The sequence below is a fragment of the Carettochelys insculpta genome, chromosome 19 (assembly GCF_033958435.1).
Source record: "Carettochelys insculpta isolate YL-2023 chromosome 19, ASM3395843v1, whole genome shotgun sequence".
Taxonomy (NCBI): Eukaryota; Metazoa; Chordata; order Testudines; family Carettochelyidae; genus Carettochelys; species Carettochelys insculpta.
The window spans coordinates 6,325,506-6,343,065 of NC_134155.1; the positions used below are offsets into that span (position 1 = coordinate 6,325,506).

A 17,560-nucleotide genomic window follows, 5' to 3' on the forward strand; every position below is an offset into this window, starting at 1 on the left:
CACTGTTGCCTGTATAATACTGTCCTTCTCTCTATTGTTTTTGGCCAATATTACCCAATTCTGATCCCTTGTCCCTGAACTTTTTTCTTCTTTCTATTAATCTTTTTAGCTATATCTTTTCATATTTTTATTTTAGTTCTGACAGCAGGTATGTAGCTCCACTACTCCCCTTTGTCTGGCAAACTTTTTTATGCTCCTTCACCCGCGTAGTAATGCTCCAGAAAAATCCCAGTTAAATCCTTAATTTTTTCCTTGCTTGTTAGTACTTTCTTTTGTTTGCCATTTTTTTCCTGTAAAAATGGCTTTGGTGATTATGTTCATTTTTAGAAAAGGTACATGCCATTCTATCCTTATGCACCATTTCACATCTTTTATTTTATTTTTTTTGTTGTGGACCTGTTAATCTTCACTTTGACAGCTCCTAGAGCCAGTTTGATTTGGATTGGGCAATGGTTCACTTTGTTGTGGCTATGAGGATTGCTGACATGTCTCATTTTCCTTTTAACACAAATTAATTCAGATCAGGCTGACTTGTATTTATTATTATGGAGGCTGTTGTAAGTAAAACCTACATCTGAGTGTTCTTGCTGGTGTATGTTTTGTGGGAGGGGAATCTGGACAGCTTGTGTATGTTTGCGGGATACCAGTATGAAGGCTGCATTAGGCCTGCAGCTCCATACGAGCAACATTTTTAAAGTCTTTCAGAAGTACCAACTGTTGCAGATTTCTAACAACCCTGAGTCTACAACCTCATTTTCCTACTATGGTGGGGGAGGCTCTCCTATTAGATAAACAGTGCAAATTGTTGTCATAACTGGGGTGGGGGGAGGGAGGACAGGAGGTTAGAACCTTGTGGGAGAAGTGGGGATGGTATTAGTAAGTGCTAGAAACCACTTGTATATGTTCCTTTATGAGACTGAATCCATTTGGCACCTCCTACCATGTATCTTGAGGTCATTGGTCTGTTTAACAAGTGGTCAGTGTTCAAACTTGAGCTCTTTGGTAATTTTTGCTTTGTAAACAGTAGTTTAATAATAGAGAGAAAGTACATGTGGGAATAGGAGGATACAGAGCAAGACAAATTATTGTGACCTAACAGGATAGTATCTTCAATTTCAGATTTGTTAAATGCAGTCTTTACAGAAAAAATAATTTGGGATTTAATTGTGGATGTGGGAAAAGGAGCTGAATAAGATGGCATAGGGTAGAGTGGATGCATGGAAGTCACAACTTTTTGATATATTCCTCGTTTTAGAAGTATTCACTTTCTGTAATATGGGGAATTCAGTTTTTACCAAAAGATCTTTCAGAGGACTGGAAGTTAATGGTGGTCACTGCCTGAAAGCGTCACGTAATTTTAAAATGCACAGAAGGAACATGCATGTGTAGGATCAAGGCTAAAGAGAATAACATTTGCTGGGATACATGATTAGTCTATAACTATTCAGTTACAGTAGTTTGAAAACTATTTTGCTAATAGTTGCTGTTCACTCTAATTTTTAATCAAGTTTTGCTGAATTTAACAATTTGGAGAGACCAGGTGGGTGAAGTTTTACTGGACCAGCTTCTGTTGGTGAAAGAGATGAAATGTTGAGCTACCCAGAGCTTGTCTTCATGTATCTTCTAGGTAGACAAACGCTTTTATTGCAACTTTGTTTCTAGTATTAATAATTACAGCAATTTATTTAAAGAGAGGTTGATTGACGTTAGGCAAGGTGCAGCTCATACTTTAATATATAAGCTGTCTTCACCTTTACATTCAGCACAGCACATTTTAGAATATTTTTGTAAGATTTTGTTTAAAACATAGGATCATGGATTATTTTGTGTCTTTTATAAATCACAGAACTAGGGTCTTATGGCTGGTGGCTTTTTGCCAAGAGTCCTATCTGTAACTTGCTCCTAGTGAACTGAAAGTAACTTCTAGGTTTAGTAAACCTTGGTTTTTCCCCCCTCAAATGTTTTTCACCTTTTTTTTTTTTTTTTTGTTTGTTTTGCAGGCTGACTTAACTGGGATTAAATGGAAACGATATGTATGGCAGGGTCCAACATCTGCCCCAATTCTCTTTCCGGTTACGGAAGAGGATCCCATTTTGAGCAGTTTCAGTCGCTGTCTGAAGGCTGATGTACTGAGTGTTTGGCGGCGTGATCAGAGACCTGGACGCAGAGAGCTGTGGATATTTTGGTGGGGCGATGATCCCAACTTTACTGATCTTATTCATCATGACCTCTCAGGTAAAACAGAATGAACTCAACAAAATATCTACTCATTCAGTCAACAACATACTTAATATGTTCCAACATCACAAACACTACAGTGGATGATGACAAATGTTTTATTTCCTATAGCGTAATATGTCATACACCTTCAACCACTTTGCATTTATGATGTTCCTAGAAAGCCAAATACTGTGGTGGTGACATCTCAAAACCGAACTTCTGCCTTGAGTTAGTACTGATACAACTGTGGCTGTGTCTGCACTAGCGCAAAACTTCAAAGTGGCCTCTTCGAAGTTTACTAATGAAGCATTGAAATACATATTCAGCACCTCATTAGAGTGCAGGCAGCTGCGGCACTTTGAAATTGACGCGGCTCGCAGCTGTGCGACTTGTTCAGATGGGGTTCTTTTTGAAAGGACCCCGGCAACTTTGAAATCCCCTTATTCCTATCTGCTGTTAGGAATAAGGGGATTTCAAAGTTGCCGGGGTCCTTTCGAAAAGGAGCTGCATCAATTTCGAAGTGCCACGGCTGCCGGCATTCTAATGAGGCTCTGAATATGGATTTCAGCGCTTCATTAGTAAACTTTGAAATGGCCATTTGCATGGCCATTTTGAAGTTTTGGGCTTGTGTAGACATAGCCTGTGTGTGGGGTGGCAGTTTTTCAAGGAGAAACTTTTTTTGCTCCTTTAATTTATTTGTAATATCCTATGCTCTTTGAAACAGTAAGTCTAAAATTTGGACAGAATTTTGTCTCTGAAACAAAAATGCAGGAGTCTGTGACAGTGTCTCAGGTGTGGGATGATATTTTTGAAGAGTTTTGATGTAACCTCATTTGTAGGTGATCAGAATTGACCTTAAATCTCCCTGCTTTTTTTAAGGGTGTGTGTTCTGGGGGAGAGATAAGGATCCAGGTGAAGTTGTTGTGTCTGGAATTATAGACATAGTCAAAGCTTTCAAAATAAAGGTGCCTAACTCGTAAGGCATATTAGGGAGTTGGGTGTTGTGAATCTTGTGTATTAAGTCTCTGGTTTTCTTTAGAAGTGCTGAATGCCTGTTTAAAGTACATTGTCATCATTGAAGTTGGTGAGAGCATACCACTTTTAAAAGTCAGACTATTCTTACTTGGGTGTCTAAATACAGACTTTTTTTTAAGTGCCTAACTTCAGACATTTTATTTAAAAAATATTTAGCTTAGAAAAGTAAGTTTTCTTTTGAAATGTTTTAAATATAGTCTTGTTGACAGATAATTATTTCCTGTTTTGTTTGGAAAGCTAAATTTTAACCACTACCTTTTGTATAGAATCTCCCTAGTAGGCTTATAGATACATATTTTTATATGGTAATATTAAGAAGTCACGTATTTAAAGTTTAGAATAATGAACACCATTCATATTGCAGAATTGTAAAAATAAGTCTAGTTTTCATATGCAGTACTGTTGATGAAAATGGAAGTCTGTGGGTACTTGTTCTTTCCAGGGAAACATTTTCGATCAGATGAATAAATGGTGCTTGTGAGAACCAGAATACATTAATAGTGTCTGTGTAATTGTAGACCTGTCAAAAAGCATATATGAAGTTGAAGTGTTGCTGAGCAATTTTCTTTAAAATAGTCTTGTAATCTGTAAAATTTCCATATGTACAGTCTTTATAGGAAGAAGCATCATGTTTTATGCAATGGAAATATGTTGTGTACTGGAAAAGATTCCAGTAATGTATTTGAGTTAGCAGGAATTGGAATGGTGCTGTTACTAGTAGTACTATTACTACTAGCAACCCTGATAATGGAAACATTTTTAAAATTTCTTATGGAATAGTCATGTTACAGTTTCCTTAGTTTGCCATATGATTGTTCTCTGTCCTGATGTGCAGGGACCATCCTTTGTCCCTTTTTAACTAGATGTAAACTTAGATTCCATGTGTTCTTGTCCTGGTCTGCTCCTGAGTAAAGACCAACACTTGTATATAAGTTTCTGTGTAAGACTTTTGGTATGTTGTCTTCTAAGGCATAGCGTGAGACAAAAATATTAAATATTTTTTTAAATAGCTCACGAGCATGAAATTAAATCCCAGGCTCACATAGGACTGAGATGACGTTTCTGAGTTTGTCCAGCGTATTTAGTGTGATAAATTTTATTTGGGCAACATTTAGCACTTTTAAAAATCACTAATTAGGTAACTTTTTAAAGTAATAATCAGGAGAAACTTTGTTAAATATACCACTGACCTCTAGGGGCTTTAGGGATATTTTTCAGCTGAATTCTTTGAGCTAGTCTCTGAGGCCCTCGGAGACTATCTTTGGGGCTTCAATGGAGATGATCTGACCTGTGTCGTCTGGGAAGTGATGAACTCCTGAATTGCCTTACTTAGAACTAGTGGAATACTTATGTAGAATTGCTTGCTTGCTCAACTGTATCTTTGGAGCTGTTTTGGATATTGGTTTGTGTTTGAGGTGTTTGACCATTGATGTCTGCATTTCAATATAGATTCTATTCTACGCCAGTTTCAGTGCAAGAGTTTCCATGCAGATTCCAACAGCTCATGACTTTTTTTTGATTTTCCTGGTGGTTAAAGATGCCTGACCTCTGATTCCATCAAGGATGTTTTTTTGGAGCGGGGGAGCACCAGCAAAAACCATTATCATCTTTTAAAATGTTCTAGCCTGCTTGGAGCTGTATAACCAGCATTAATTACATAAATGATCTATATGAAATGAAGCAGCTAGATTGGGAGAGAGGCAGGGGAGGAAGTTGCCTGAAGCCCATTCATTTTCTGTACAAAAAATTTGAGTGCATAGGTGAGTTATATTGCTTGGATTCAGTTATTACTTGGCCTCATCCACAGACATAGCAATGAATTCTTGGTTGGTGGATAATCTTTATGGTTCCATTCTGCTTTATCCTTTATTGCACTCCTCATGGAAAAGGATAAATTGTTTCCAGGGTGAGGGCTGGTTTTTTCTGTTCTGATCCTCTTTATATTGTTTAGTGAAAACTGAGTGCGGCTATAATGCATTACCAGGTGTTATTAAAACTATTGCTGAGCAAGCTTAGGGTGTTGACCGTTCTTCAGACAGTATTGGGAACTTGTTTTTAAAAACATTATCAGGATGCTAAAGTGTGTGCCACTTAATTGCCTAGTGAAAATCTTTTTCTAGGAGAAGTGATTTGAGAGGGCAGTAGTTATTCTGTTCCAGTTATGCTTGGGTACAGTAACGTACAGATTTTGGCCTCCTGTTGGAGCTGAAAATGTGTTAGGAGGCCATAAATTGTTTGTGAGCTGAGACTTTTTGACAACTTTTGATTTGCCATGAGTTGTAGCTTGACATTGCATGTGTCTTGAAAGTTTTCTCTTGGGAATGAGCAACCTGCTGAGGGATGTGACACGTGACATTCTTTAGGGTTCTTTGTATTTCTCTTGCCTTTTGGAAGTTAATATTCTGGCAGAATGTTTGAAATTTGTTTTTTCTTAGGGGGTTGTATCTGAACTGTCCACATCAAGCCTTGGATATAAATTTGGATCCTTGCTGGTAGAGGTTGGTGATTTGAGGAGTTCTACACCCCCACCCCCATCCTGTTGCCATAGCTTTTGAGAGGATTTAGTCAAAGGTAGTGACTCTTCATGTCTTTCCATTGCACCTTTTCTGAGAGTGCCATTCAGGAAAACTCTTCAATGTTCTCTGTATATCAGGCATTATTTTATCCAATGGCAGCTTTGCAAAGGTAATATCTTGTAGCAACAATAAGGCACAATCATAGTAAATCCCTGCTAGAAAAGTGTAAAGTAGGACACTTGCATGATATATACTTGTTCAGAATGTTGCAGCATAGTATTTTGCTGCAATGAGCAGCCGTAGTTGTGGTGTGCCTTCTCTGTTCAGTGTCTAACTATATAAACGTGGGGGTTGAAGTTGGTAGTGTCTTTAAATATTTGCATAGGTTCCTACTGTACTCCAAAACTATATTCTTAAGCAGTAGCTGCATTTCGGCTTCCACTCACATCTTAAGGATTCCACCATTGTGCCTTTGGCCACCAAGTTACACCTTTAATGCGATGAGCTGTAAAATGTGGAATTCTTTCCCCTTCCCTCCCTTGGTTCATCTTTTCTTAGCTTTTAACAATCTTCTTTTTCACTTGTGTGTACTTCACTACTTTTGGTCCTGTTTGTTTAATTTCACCCATTCTGTTAGACTCCCTTATTGGTTTGGCCAGCTCCCTACATGCTTTGTTGGGAGAGTAATTTGGTCTTGGCTCTGCGTTAGGTGTAAAGGAACATGCAAGCTATAAGAAGACAAAATAATGGTTGATAGCCAAAAGCTTTTTCGGAAATGTGTGCAGGGTGCATATTTGTTTGTCACCTGTTTTAAAAATGGCAAGCAATCTTGGGCGCTCATGGATTCCAAATGGCAACAGATACTGCTGCATGGTGGTCAGGGAAGTACATAGTGCAGGGAGTCTGAAATTTTCATAATGGGGGGACAATGTTGTAATCAATCTCTTCTCCCCACCCCCTTTCCAAATCATGTGGACCAATTAAATACTAAGGCATCTTTAACATCTAATAGAAAACAGTGTAAGAGCCGACATCATGTGATCAACTACTGTTCTTTAAGCTGCTAGAAGTAGTCCACAAAATAGCTGGAGAACTACTTCATTAATGGCTTACTCACTTAGTTGGCAGGGCTTGCTGTTAATGTATACTCTTCCGTTTTGATATATGTCACACTACAAAACTTAGCACCCAGATGTCCATATAGTGAACCTGGGTTAGTTGTCTGCTGTAGTTTCTGATGTGTCTGTGTGTTAAAATGTATAGAAATAATTCTCTTCCTTTGCCTGCTGTAGACCTTCTGTAGATTTAAAGTTCACTGCACAGCATATTCTTAGGCATTCTGGTGCTCCCTATGTGGAGGCATGTGCATTCCAGAAAACTGTGCTAGTAAGTATTGTTCAGTGCTGTTTGTACGGTCTCTTTACAGAGCTTCTTTATTTTTGATTTGTATCTTGCTACGTGATGTGCATAGTAGCTAGAAGGTACTCTTGATTTTAAATCTTCCAGCTCTTCACTGTGCTGGCAATAATATGTCTGTTTCCTCACATCTGTGAAGCAAAGTGAAAATTGCTACTGCATTTTAAATGTGGACTTCAGATTCATGTGGTGATACCCTTTTTTCAGACTGAACATCATTTGTGGAATGTGCCTTAAGAAATTTACTGATCATTGATCACTGAAGGGGATGTATGTCAAAACTCTTTCAGTGTAGCTGTGTGCATAATTGTTCTCCAAACTTAAAAAATATTATTTTTAAGTTAAATGTGGCTAAATGTACCAGTTCATATTTTAACTTGCTTGCAATTTTCTCTTCATTGTGGCATATGCAGGTTCTGCACATTGTCAAAACACCATGATGCCATGTCTGGCTTGACAAGCTAAACTTGATCTTCATGAAAATGTTAAAGGACTGAAGCAATCTTAAAATTCCTATGAGCAAATACTCTTTAAAATGAGTTTCCTCTGGGATGACGGGTAGGGAAGATAAATCACTGGATATGCTAGACAGACTTTTTTTGTCAAAGGTTTAACCTCTCTAAAGAAGAGGTTATTTTGTGTCTTTTTGCAAATATAGTGACAGTAGGTATGGTGTGATCTTGGGCTGTAGCTAATATCTGAACTGGTTCTCAGGGAAGGAAACTGTTCAAACAATGTGGATGCTGAGAGGCTGTTTTGTGGAACACAAGTACACTCATCCCTCGCTTTTACGAGCGCAGTTGGTTCGTAGGCAGAAACTCATAACAGGGACACTAAATTCCTATTAAATTACATGTAAAAGTCTCTGATAGGTTCCTAGGGCTCCCAGCTCTGGGAAGGAGTGGCAGCAGGTGGTGCTGCTTTTGAAAGGTGATTGAACCTTGGGTTGGGGAGAGTTAAAGGCTGGGGGTAGTTTGGGGCTGTGAGCAGGAGGGAGGGTTAAAATCTGGTGGTGGGTTGGGGAGGGTTTAGGCTGCTGCAGTTTGCGGCACACAGGGGTCTGGCCTTGGGGCTGCAGGGGTTACAGGTGGGGGGGGGAGGGTCAGGCTGTAGGGGATACAGGTGTTGGGGCATCAGTCTGCAGGGCTGCAGGCGGGGTCTGGCTACGGGGGTTACAGGTGGGGGGGTCTGGCCACTGGGGGTACAGGTGGCCACAGAGTGGTCTGGCTGCAGGTGGGGGGGGGCGGTTAGAGGCGGCTGCAGGGAGTACAAGCGGCAGCAGGGTCTGGCGGTGGGGCTGGCAGGGGTATTGTGCTGAGGGGCTGCGGGGGGTCTGGTCGTGGGGGGGTGTACAAGCGGCTGCAGGGGGGCGGGGGGGTCTGGTTGCATGGGTACAGGTGGCCCTGGGGTTGGGCTGCAGGGCCAGCAGGGGGGTCGGGCTGCGGGGCCCCCAGGTGGTACAGGTGGTGTTGGGAAGGGGGGTGTTCAGGCTGTGGGAACCATGTAGTTTAGTGCTGCGGGGGGGCGGGGTGTAAGGCGACAGAGGGGTCTGGCTGCAGGGCATCAGGCTGCTGCAGGGTAGGGCTGCAGGGAGTACAGGCGGCAGTGGGGTGTCGGGCTGCAGAGTCAGCAGGGGGTCAGGCTGCAGCAGGTTGGGGCTGTGGGGCTGGTGGAGTGGCGGACTAGAGCGTTTGGAGTCGTGGGGAGAGAGGTAGGGCTCGTATGAGCAGGGTTAAGTTCGTTCCTAGAGTGAACTATGGTTGGTAAATGTGTCCCTTGTTTAAGCGAGTACTTGTAAATGAAGTACACATTTAACAAGGGATGAGTGTACTTTTTTTGTTTTTGTTTTTGTTTTTGTTTTTTTTTGTTAACTAGAAATAGGATTAAAGTGTGGTGTTAAATGTATTCCATTTTTAATGGGTCTGCTCTATTTGGGCATAGTTAGAACTTGTTCTTGCATGTGAAACTTGTGTCATCATATGTAGACCATTTTCATAAGTGAATGATGAACAGTGAAGGCTTGAAATGTGCAATTTTGAGTTGTGCTTAGCTCTCATTAATGCGAGTAGAGTGCAACTCATTTATTTGGCTGTCCCGGGTGGCCTGGTTCAACCCCCACCCCCGCCATCTGACTCCTGTTCAACCCACGCTGCCCTGGTCTTCCGCCCTGGCCACTGCCAGGCTCTGGCTCAACTCTGCGCCCCCCCCCCCCCAGCCCTAACTCACTCCATGGTTAACCCTCCTACCCCCACCCACGGCCCCAGCCCACCATCAGGCTTAACTCTCCCCAGCTGCAAACCTCCCCCCCCCCGCTCTCCCCCCCCCCCCCCCCCCAACCCCAGGCCTTACCTTTCAGAAGGAGGTATAGGTGCTCCTGCTGCTTCCCTTGCTACAGACCGTCCTTTCAGAATGTAATCCTTTAATGTAAATTTGGAATATGGCTTTTTGTTGTAGTGCTTGACTTAAGACTTGATTTGTATATTGCTATGCTTATTAAAATTTCATAGTATATGCGCTGACAATCCCTCCTCTTCTCCTTCCGCCAACCCCCCAACACTAGAAAGTTGAGGCTTCAGTATGGCGTGTGGGTTGATTTAATGTAAAATTGGATTTTTCTACAGTGTAGGTATATGACAGGGCTATTGAATGAAAGCTCTTTAACGGAAGTTGAGTTTACTGAGGTGGGGAGAGGTAAGCTGAAGGATGAGCTTTTAAATCGATGCTTAAACTGATACAAGAAAGAAAACACAATACACCTGCTGAGAAGTATAATTAAAGTGATGTTAAAATGATCATCCAAAGAGCAGCGTGAATTTATTTGTGATATACACAGATTACTATTGCTTAAAACACTCTTTGTATTCTCTTCCAATATGTGTCTGATTGTTTATTGAATGTTGAATATGATCAGAAATAGCTTGGTTCACAACTATGGTTATTGATGCTGTTTCTACAAATTTATGTTGTTATAAATAAGGATTAGCAACAAACTGATACCAACCAAACTTCCACAGTAGACAGCATGATGTCAATGGGAGGGCTTTTGTTGTAGCTACTGCCTTTCAGTGTGGTGGAGTTTTTAATGTCAATGGAAGAAATTCTTGTGTTGGCTTAAGGACAGGTTGAACCTCTCTGATCTAGCACCCTTTGGACCTGACCAGTGCTGGACAAGAGAATTTTTTGGACCACGGGAAGTTGATATTGTCTAGCACATTGACAACACTTCCACTGCTTATTGTGCTTTTAGAAAACATTTAGGGGTAAATTAGAGCTAAATAACAGCACACAACACTGAGAGCCAGGGCTTGTGGCTATAAATAAACTTCATGGGACCATGGGAAACTTGGCCGTGTCCACAAGTGGTCATCTAGCTAACTAAAATCATGCCAGATTATAAATGTTGCTGGTCGAGAATTTCAAATTAGAGAGGTTCACCCTGTTGTATCTTCACTAAGTGCTACAGCAGTGCATTCAGTAGAGGCAAGCTCTGCAGTACTGGAGGAAATAAAGTTCTTGGAGTCTGATGGAGTCTTGAAAATGTATACTTCTAGCATATTGAATATCTGAGTTTTGTGTTACTGTAAGTATACATTAAGGAATTAATGGTTTACAATAAAAGGATGCTGACAAGTAACAATTTGTGTGTGCGTGCGTATGTGAGAGAGAGAGAATCTGTCAGAAACTTAATGACAGATTTCTTCAAAATTTACTGCAAGTTTTTTGCATTAATGAAACCATACTTTCATACTTAGCAGCAGCATGTAGATCCTAGAGCACCTATAATGAAAATGGACTGACTTTCTGTATTGCTACAAAACTAAGTTAGCACACCATACCTCCACTGCTAATTCTGCTCATTTTGTTACACCACACTGAGTGCCTGTATTGCAACAGTATAGTTCTTGATGCTGTACCAGATTCATGTACACACAACGCTTCAGATGAATATTGTTAATATGATTAAATGGATATCGACGTTTCTTTTAGAAACAACCCTCTCCTTTCCCTCACCCTCTCCTTTTTTTTTTTTTTAAACCCTTAAATTCTTCATGTTAAATAACTTTAAACCTTAAGTTATTAGTAATTTCTGAGATTATACTAACTGAACTAGACTGGAGGACAAAAACACTCCTTCCCTTTCCCCAGTTGCTTATTTTGGGCATTTGATGTGACTGTACTGTTACTTGGCTGCCCCTGTTGCTCTGAGACCTAGAGCATCTTGGAAAACCAACCAGTATGAAACAATTGGTTGTGAGTTTTTTGAGCAGTTGTACTTACAACTATTTTTCCTTTGTGGAAATTGGAATTTAAAGCTCCTTTTCCCCCCTCCCCCCATGAATTTCAAGGCTACGTCTGTACTGCAAAGATCCTTTGAAAGAAGTTCTTCTGAAAGATATTATCTGAAAAAAATCCTTTAGAAAGAGCGCATCCACACAAAAGCGGATTGAAAGATTGATCTGCTCTTTCAGTAGAGTGCATCTGTGCAGCCCCTACTCTTTGCAAAGAACGGGCCAGGAATTTGGCACCATGAGGACTCCTCTTTTTTGAAAGAAGGGCCCCAGCGTGTGTCTACACACACTTTCTATTGAAAGAAGGCGTTCTTCCTGAAATGAGAGTGGAAGAGCGCTTTTGAAAGGAGTGCCAAATTCTTTGGATTTTCTTTTGAAAGAACACTTTGTGTGTGTAGATGTTCTGCGGGATCTTTTGGAAGAGCCCCTTCTTTCGAAATTTTTTTTCCACAAGAACTTGCTGGTGTATATGTGTCCCAAGTGCATTTGTAAATGTGCATTAATTTTTTTCTATATACTGATTACCCCATCAGTGAGATATATTAAAAAAACCTTGAGTATGCCTTTAATAAAAACCTTTTCCCTCTTTTTTTTCTGTGGGGAAGTAGAAGTCATTCACCCCAAGTAGACAGATGTTTTCTAGACATTTACTGTCTGAGAGATTATCTAAAGCCCATTCATTTGGAATCTTGGAAAATATTATATTTAAACCGATGTCCTCTGTCTGTAGTCTGCTGGATGTCAGTTTGGCTGGTCTTGAGTTAGAGGTATTTTTCTTCATGCTATGGTTCTGTAACTAGAACAGTAAGATAGGTTTAAAAATATTCTAGCAACTAAAGCAGTATTGCCAGCCTTCATATTTTATGACACACAGTCACATTTCCAGGTGATGTGATGGTCTCAGCTTTCATTTAAGGAGAGAGAGGTTTTTTTTCCTTGTCCTTGTGGTTACTTAAAAAAAGTTGAAATTGTGATGTGTATACCACAAAAGCTCAAAAAACAGAGGGCAAATAAACTTTGAATGTTAGTTTTTTTTTTTTTAAGACTTATGTAGTTGCGTTTTAGGGCTGGCTGATAATGGTAAAAGATTTAATGCTGGTTTTCCTTCAAGCAAAGTCTTTCCCAAGTATTGCTGCTGTTCTGGCAGGAGCTGCTACTTAGTGCTTCACTTTTTTGTGCTTATTCTATCAACAATGGTCACTTCTTTCATAGAATCACTTTTTGTTGTTTTTCATTTGTTTTGTTTATTTGTTTCCAAAGATGATTGCAGGTGCAGAGATGTAAATGTTTTTAATGGGGCCTGTGGAACATTTTTCTAGGTCATTAATACTTTGAACTGTGTGCACCTGAGAATGTCTCACTTAATATTTTGGTAGAATTGAAAAGAGGAAATAACTTTGTTTTTCTTCACCAGCTGATTTGCCTAATTGAAAAAAGGAAAGCAGCCAGTCCAAACAACTAGGTTAGAGTTTCAAAAGAGTTAATGTGAGTAATGTACAGTGTTGACTACTTTTAATTTGAAAAACTTAATTGTTTCATGGCAGAACAGAACTTTGTGTCCTCATAAAACACAAATCCTCAAAACTTAAAACAGCTTATTAGTTCCTCTGTCTACAGAGAAGAGCATCAGAATCTGAGTTGAGTGTTCCAGATATATGGGGTTAATAATTTCTTGTGCCTGTATTAGCATGTTTCTTCCCAGTTTCTGCTCTTTGCCTGTGTGATGGCTTCTAGAGGTCTTAGGTAGATTTGGCCCCCTTCTTTTTAAGCACAGTCTAATCGCACATTAAATGTCCTAAGTACTCAAAACTTAATGAAGATGCATGGGGCTGTGGAGAAGGGGGTAGCCTTTGGGGTATTTTTAGAACTGCAACCTGCTGTTGTCTGGACATTGTTAATTTCTTTGTACAAAGCAGAGCTCTTCCAGAATGTGTCTCAACTAGGAAAATTGGGACCTGACTTGCTTCACCAGAGACAGCAACAGTGTGTGTGCAAGTGCGCGCACGTGCACTGTTGTAAACTGAGTTATAGCCTTGTCTTGAGAACTGTTTAAAAACAATCCTGGCACTGTTGAAGCTAGAATGAAAATTGACTGCTAATTCTGAAATTTGTCCACCTTTGCATTCATTTCTACAAATATTAAACTGAGTACGTAAGGGACTTTTCAAGGCTGTGAATTTAAACCTTTCAAGCTCTCCCTGTGCCTTCAAAATAATCTAAATTTGTCTTTATTTTGCAAGGTGGATGCCTCTTGTATTTGGTTATTACTGTGTAGTCAGACTTGGAGGTGGTGTCTCAGGATTTCCCTGGGAGGTCCCTATGTGTGTAGATTCATATTTATGGTAATGAATTGCATGCCCATTGGGGAAGAACGCATCCAAAGAGAGCATCAAGTTTTACCAAGTATTCTCCAGGTAATTAGCGCATAGGAGAAGGTGGATGGTATTTAAATTGTTCTGTACATCAAGCGAGACTGTTAGCTGAACTTCTTGGGTTTATTTAAAGGTGAAATTTTACATATGGTGATCATGTACTCCCCCTCCAAACTTTGCACAGTGCCTTTTATTTAGAAAGGCTTGTATTAAACTTATCCCAGGTCTTTTTAAGATTACTGGAATTCTTATTTCTGAGGGACTGAACATTTGTGGTACAATTTAGAAACCACTTTTCTAAAAACAAACATTTGGATATTGGTATGTGAACTGGCCTAAAAGTATATTCATTCTTGCATGTTGTAATCAGTGCTTGTATGTATCCCACAGACATTCATTTCTGAAACTCAAAATCTAGGTTACTATCATGTACCGTATTGGAACATAGATGGGTGTGAATTATCCATATTTGCTAGGTTTGTTCCTATCTGGGAGAATTATTTTCATTAGTTGATAACCACCACTAAGTATGATCTTGATTATCTTAATAGAATAGACTTATTTAACATGGCTTAAAATGACATATAATATTCAGTAATAATAAAATAACCACTTTATGTAAAATGGCTCTCAGGAGCCAAAGACTTGAGATAAAGGAAATGAATACTTGAAATAAATCCTGGCCTGATTCAGAACGCCTGTAACTTGCAATCTGTTGTAATGAAAGTCTTTAATTTTTTTTTTTTTTTTTTTATAAATTGTGGTAGATGACATTAGATGCCCTCCCAGTAGAATATGGTCACCCTTGGACTGTTTAAATGATTGCATGTTAAAATCTTGCTATTGTTATTCCAATAAGCTTGTTATAAACTTTCATAACAATATTCTTTTTATGGCTTTAGTATGCACTACAATTCATTTGAGGTTGAATCTCGATGCATGTCTGTTCTTTAGTCGTAGCCCTAAGGATCAAAGGTCTTATCAAGAATGAGTTAGTGCAGACTAGATTAGTTATGAATGCTAATATAATCCTGATAGCATGCTAAACTCTGATATTGACAGACTCCTTATGGATATATTTGTAGTTTTAAAACCAATGATTTTGGTGGATTAACATTTTCTAGTGTCTGTGTACGAAAATAAGAGCCAGTGGCTATGTGTACGACAATGAAATGGTTTGAAAAGGCTCCCTTCCTTTAGTGTACACTTTGCAGTAACACAGGGTCTGCATATCAAATGGCCAATCATTGCAAAGATTCCTTTCAGTACCTTTTCTTTTCCACTACCCATAGACTACTACCCCGAAACAAAATTTGGCAAGTAAACTGAAAATACCTGTTCTTAGAAGTGAAATAAAACTAATTGATGGCCAAGATTTTATTTGTAAATTTGAGATCCTTTGAAAAGCTACATAGAAATCAACCATTTAACCTTTGAAATGGTGGACAGTTTATCGTGCAGTTAAAGTCCAGTACTAAGCTTTGTAGTTAATGTTTGTTTTGTTCTGTTGCCCATGTTTGCTGCAGCTTGATCAGCATGTGTTGAATTGCAAAGCTGAATGTAAGATAAGGTGTTCATTCCCAAGTGCGTTTGCTTACTTCTGAACATATTAAAACAAGAATCTCCTCTAGCTTAAATGTCATCATAACATATGGTTGTTAAAGTTGTAAAGAGCAACAACATCAGTGCTTTTATTCCAGAGCACTACTTGTAATTTGTTTATGTAGTGGATTACTGTATTTTCTAGTTGTTGGCTTTGAAAGCAAGTACCAGTGTTTTGAAATTCTTTAAATAGCTGTTACTAAAACTTAAACCTACAAGAACTAAGAAATTGAGTTAAAGTAATGTCTTTCAAACAACATGCTCTGACAGCCATTCCCATGGTGTGCTAAGTGGTGTCTAACACAATTCTTTCATTCCTCTTCCTATATGTTCATTGAACCCTGACTGTGTTAGGTCAGGCTGTATTGATCAAAAGAGTCATTGCAGCAAGTTGCCATTTGAGGAGAGGTTTGAGTGCAGCTGGAACCAGAGGAATTGGGGATCCTTCTGCTCCTGCCCTATAAATGTTTGTAACTCAGGAGGCTTACATAGATAATCACGATTACACTATTCATTCTAAAACTGAATGCCTGAAAGAGGAATTTTTTTAAAGTGTACTTTTTTGGCTCTCATTATTGCTTTGAGACTTTTCTTATTTTTATGACCATAGCAACCAGGAACCATAGTGATTGGATCAGGGCTCCACTGTGATAGGTGTCATACATACACAGGGTCAGGTATGTTGAGAAGATAAAGGAACAGAAAAATGCCTCCATCTTGTTCATGCTCTTACATATGCTCAGTGCACACCAGAACTTTCACATCTGTTCTCATTCCATTGTTGCTTGTTTATCCTTTCTGCCACATGAACTCCCACAGCAACAGTGAAGCACTCTGCTGGCACATAAATCATACCAGAGGGGTAGCCAAGTTACTCTGCATCTGCAAAAATAATGAGAAATCCTGTGGTACGTTACAGACAGATTTTTTTTCTTTGAGCTTAAGCTTTTGTGGGTAAAGGCCCACTTTGTCATGCATCTGATGAAGTGGGTCTTTGCTACGAAAGCTTGTGCTCCAAAGAATCAGTTATTCTCTAAGGTACCACAGGACTACTTGTGTTTTTACATACATCATAAAGCACCACAAGGCTGTTGTACCTAACTAAAGGCAGCAGAAATCCTAAGGATAGAGACTAATGAACATTTATATGGCAGTTCATTGGCTTGTTACTGATAGATGAATTGGTTGAGCACAGTTTGGGCTTAGCTAGCTTAGGTTCCCTAAGCCAAACCTAAATTGGGGCTTCATCCTATTGAATTCAAGGTCTAAAGTGGTTTTCCCCTCACAGCTTTTCATCCTCCTCAACTGTCTTCCACATAGTTGGGGAGGGTACAGTCCCATGAGCTCTATCAGGGACTTATTTGACTGCATTGCTCAAACAGTGTTGAGTAAGGGAGAACTACCTTAACTCTACTTCCTGGGCTTCAGTGGCTTTTGCTTAGAATCAGTCTATATTAGTCAACTGTAGACATGTCTATTCTAGCTTCAGAATTGCTGTAACTAGAATTGCATATCTGCAGTAGACTGTAAGGTCTGCCCTCACTGAGGGAGGTCGATGGAAGCATTTTTCCCGCCAACCTCTTTCTCCTCATGAGAACAGCAATGGGGGGGGGGGTTGATTGTGGACCCAAGAGAGATCGATTTCACACATTTTTATCAGATGTGCAAAAGCAAACTCCAGGAGATTGATGCTTCAATTCGGTAAGTACAGACATACTCTTAGTCTCCCTCCCTCTCTTGAATAGCACATGGCATTATTAGGTACCTTAACACTGATCTAATGGTTGGTATTGAATATTCCTAGATCTTTCAGGAGTCTTTGATACACCTGACCCTGAGATACTTTTATCATATGACCAAACAGAAATATTTTAAAGTAGTTCTACTTGTATCAGTTGGGGAGATCCTAGAGCAGGGTGATAGGTAGCCTCTTTCGAGAGGAGACTCAGTCCCTAGTTCACTATTAATCCCCAAGTAGTGTGAAATGACATGCTTCAGCGTCCTCCATATATTTCGTTTTCAGCAGCTGTCATGGGGGATGTAGAAAAGAGAGAAGAGAGTATGTTCTTTACTCTTCCAGAGTTTCAGAGAACAAGGTCCGGATTGAATG

General features: G+C 39.7%; 1 protein-coding gene across 2 annotated transcripts in view; it reads left to right on the plus strand.

Moving 5' to 3' along the window:
• Positions 1-17,560, plus strand: part of MED13 (mediator complex subunit 13) — an 86,879-nt gene that overhangs the window by 1,915 nt on the left and 67,404 nt on the right. For both annotated transcript variants that reach the window (XM_075013444.1, XM_075013445.1), the window contains exon 2: positions 2,001-2,235. In XM_075013444.1, coding sequence (XP_074869545.1) covers positions 2,001-2,235 — 235 coding nt within the window. The remainder of the gene's footprint in view (positions 1-2,000; positions 2,236-17,560) is intronic.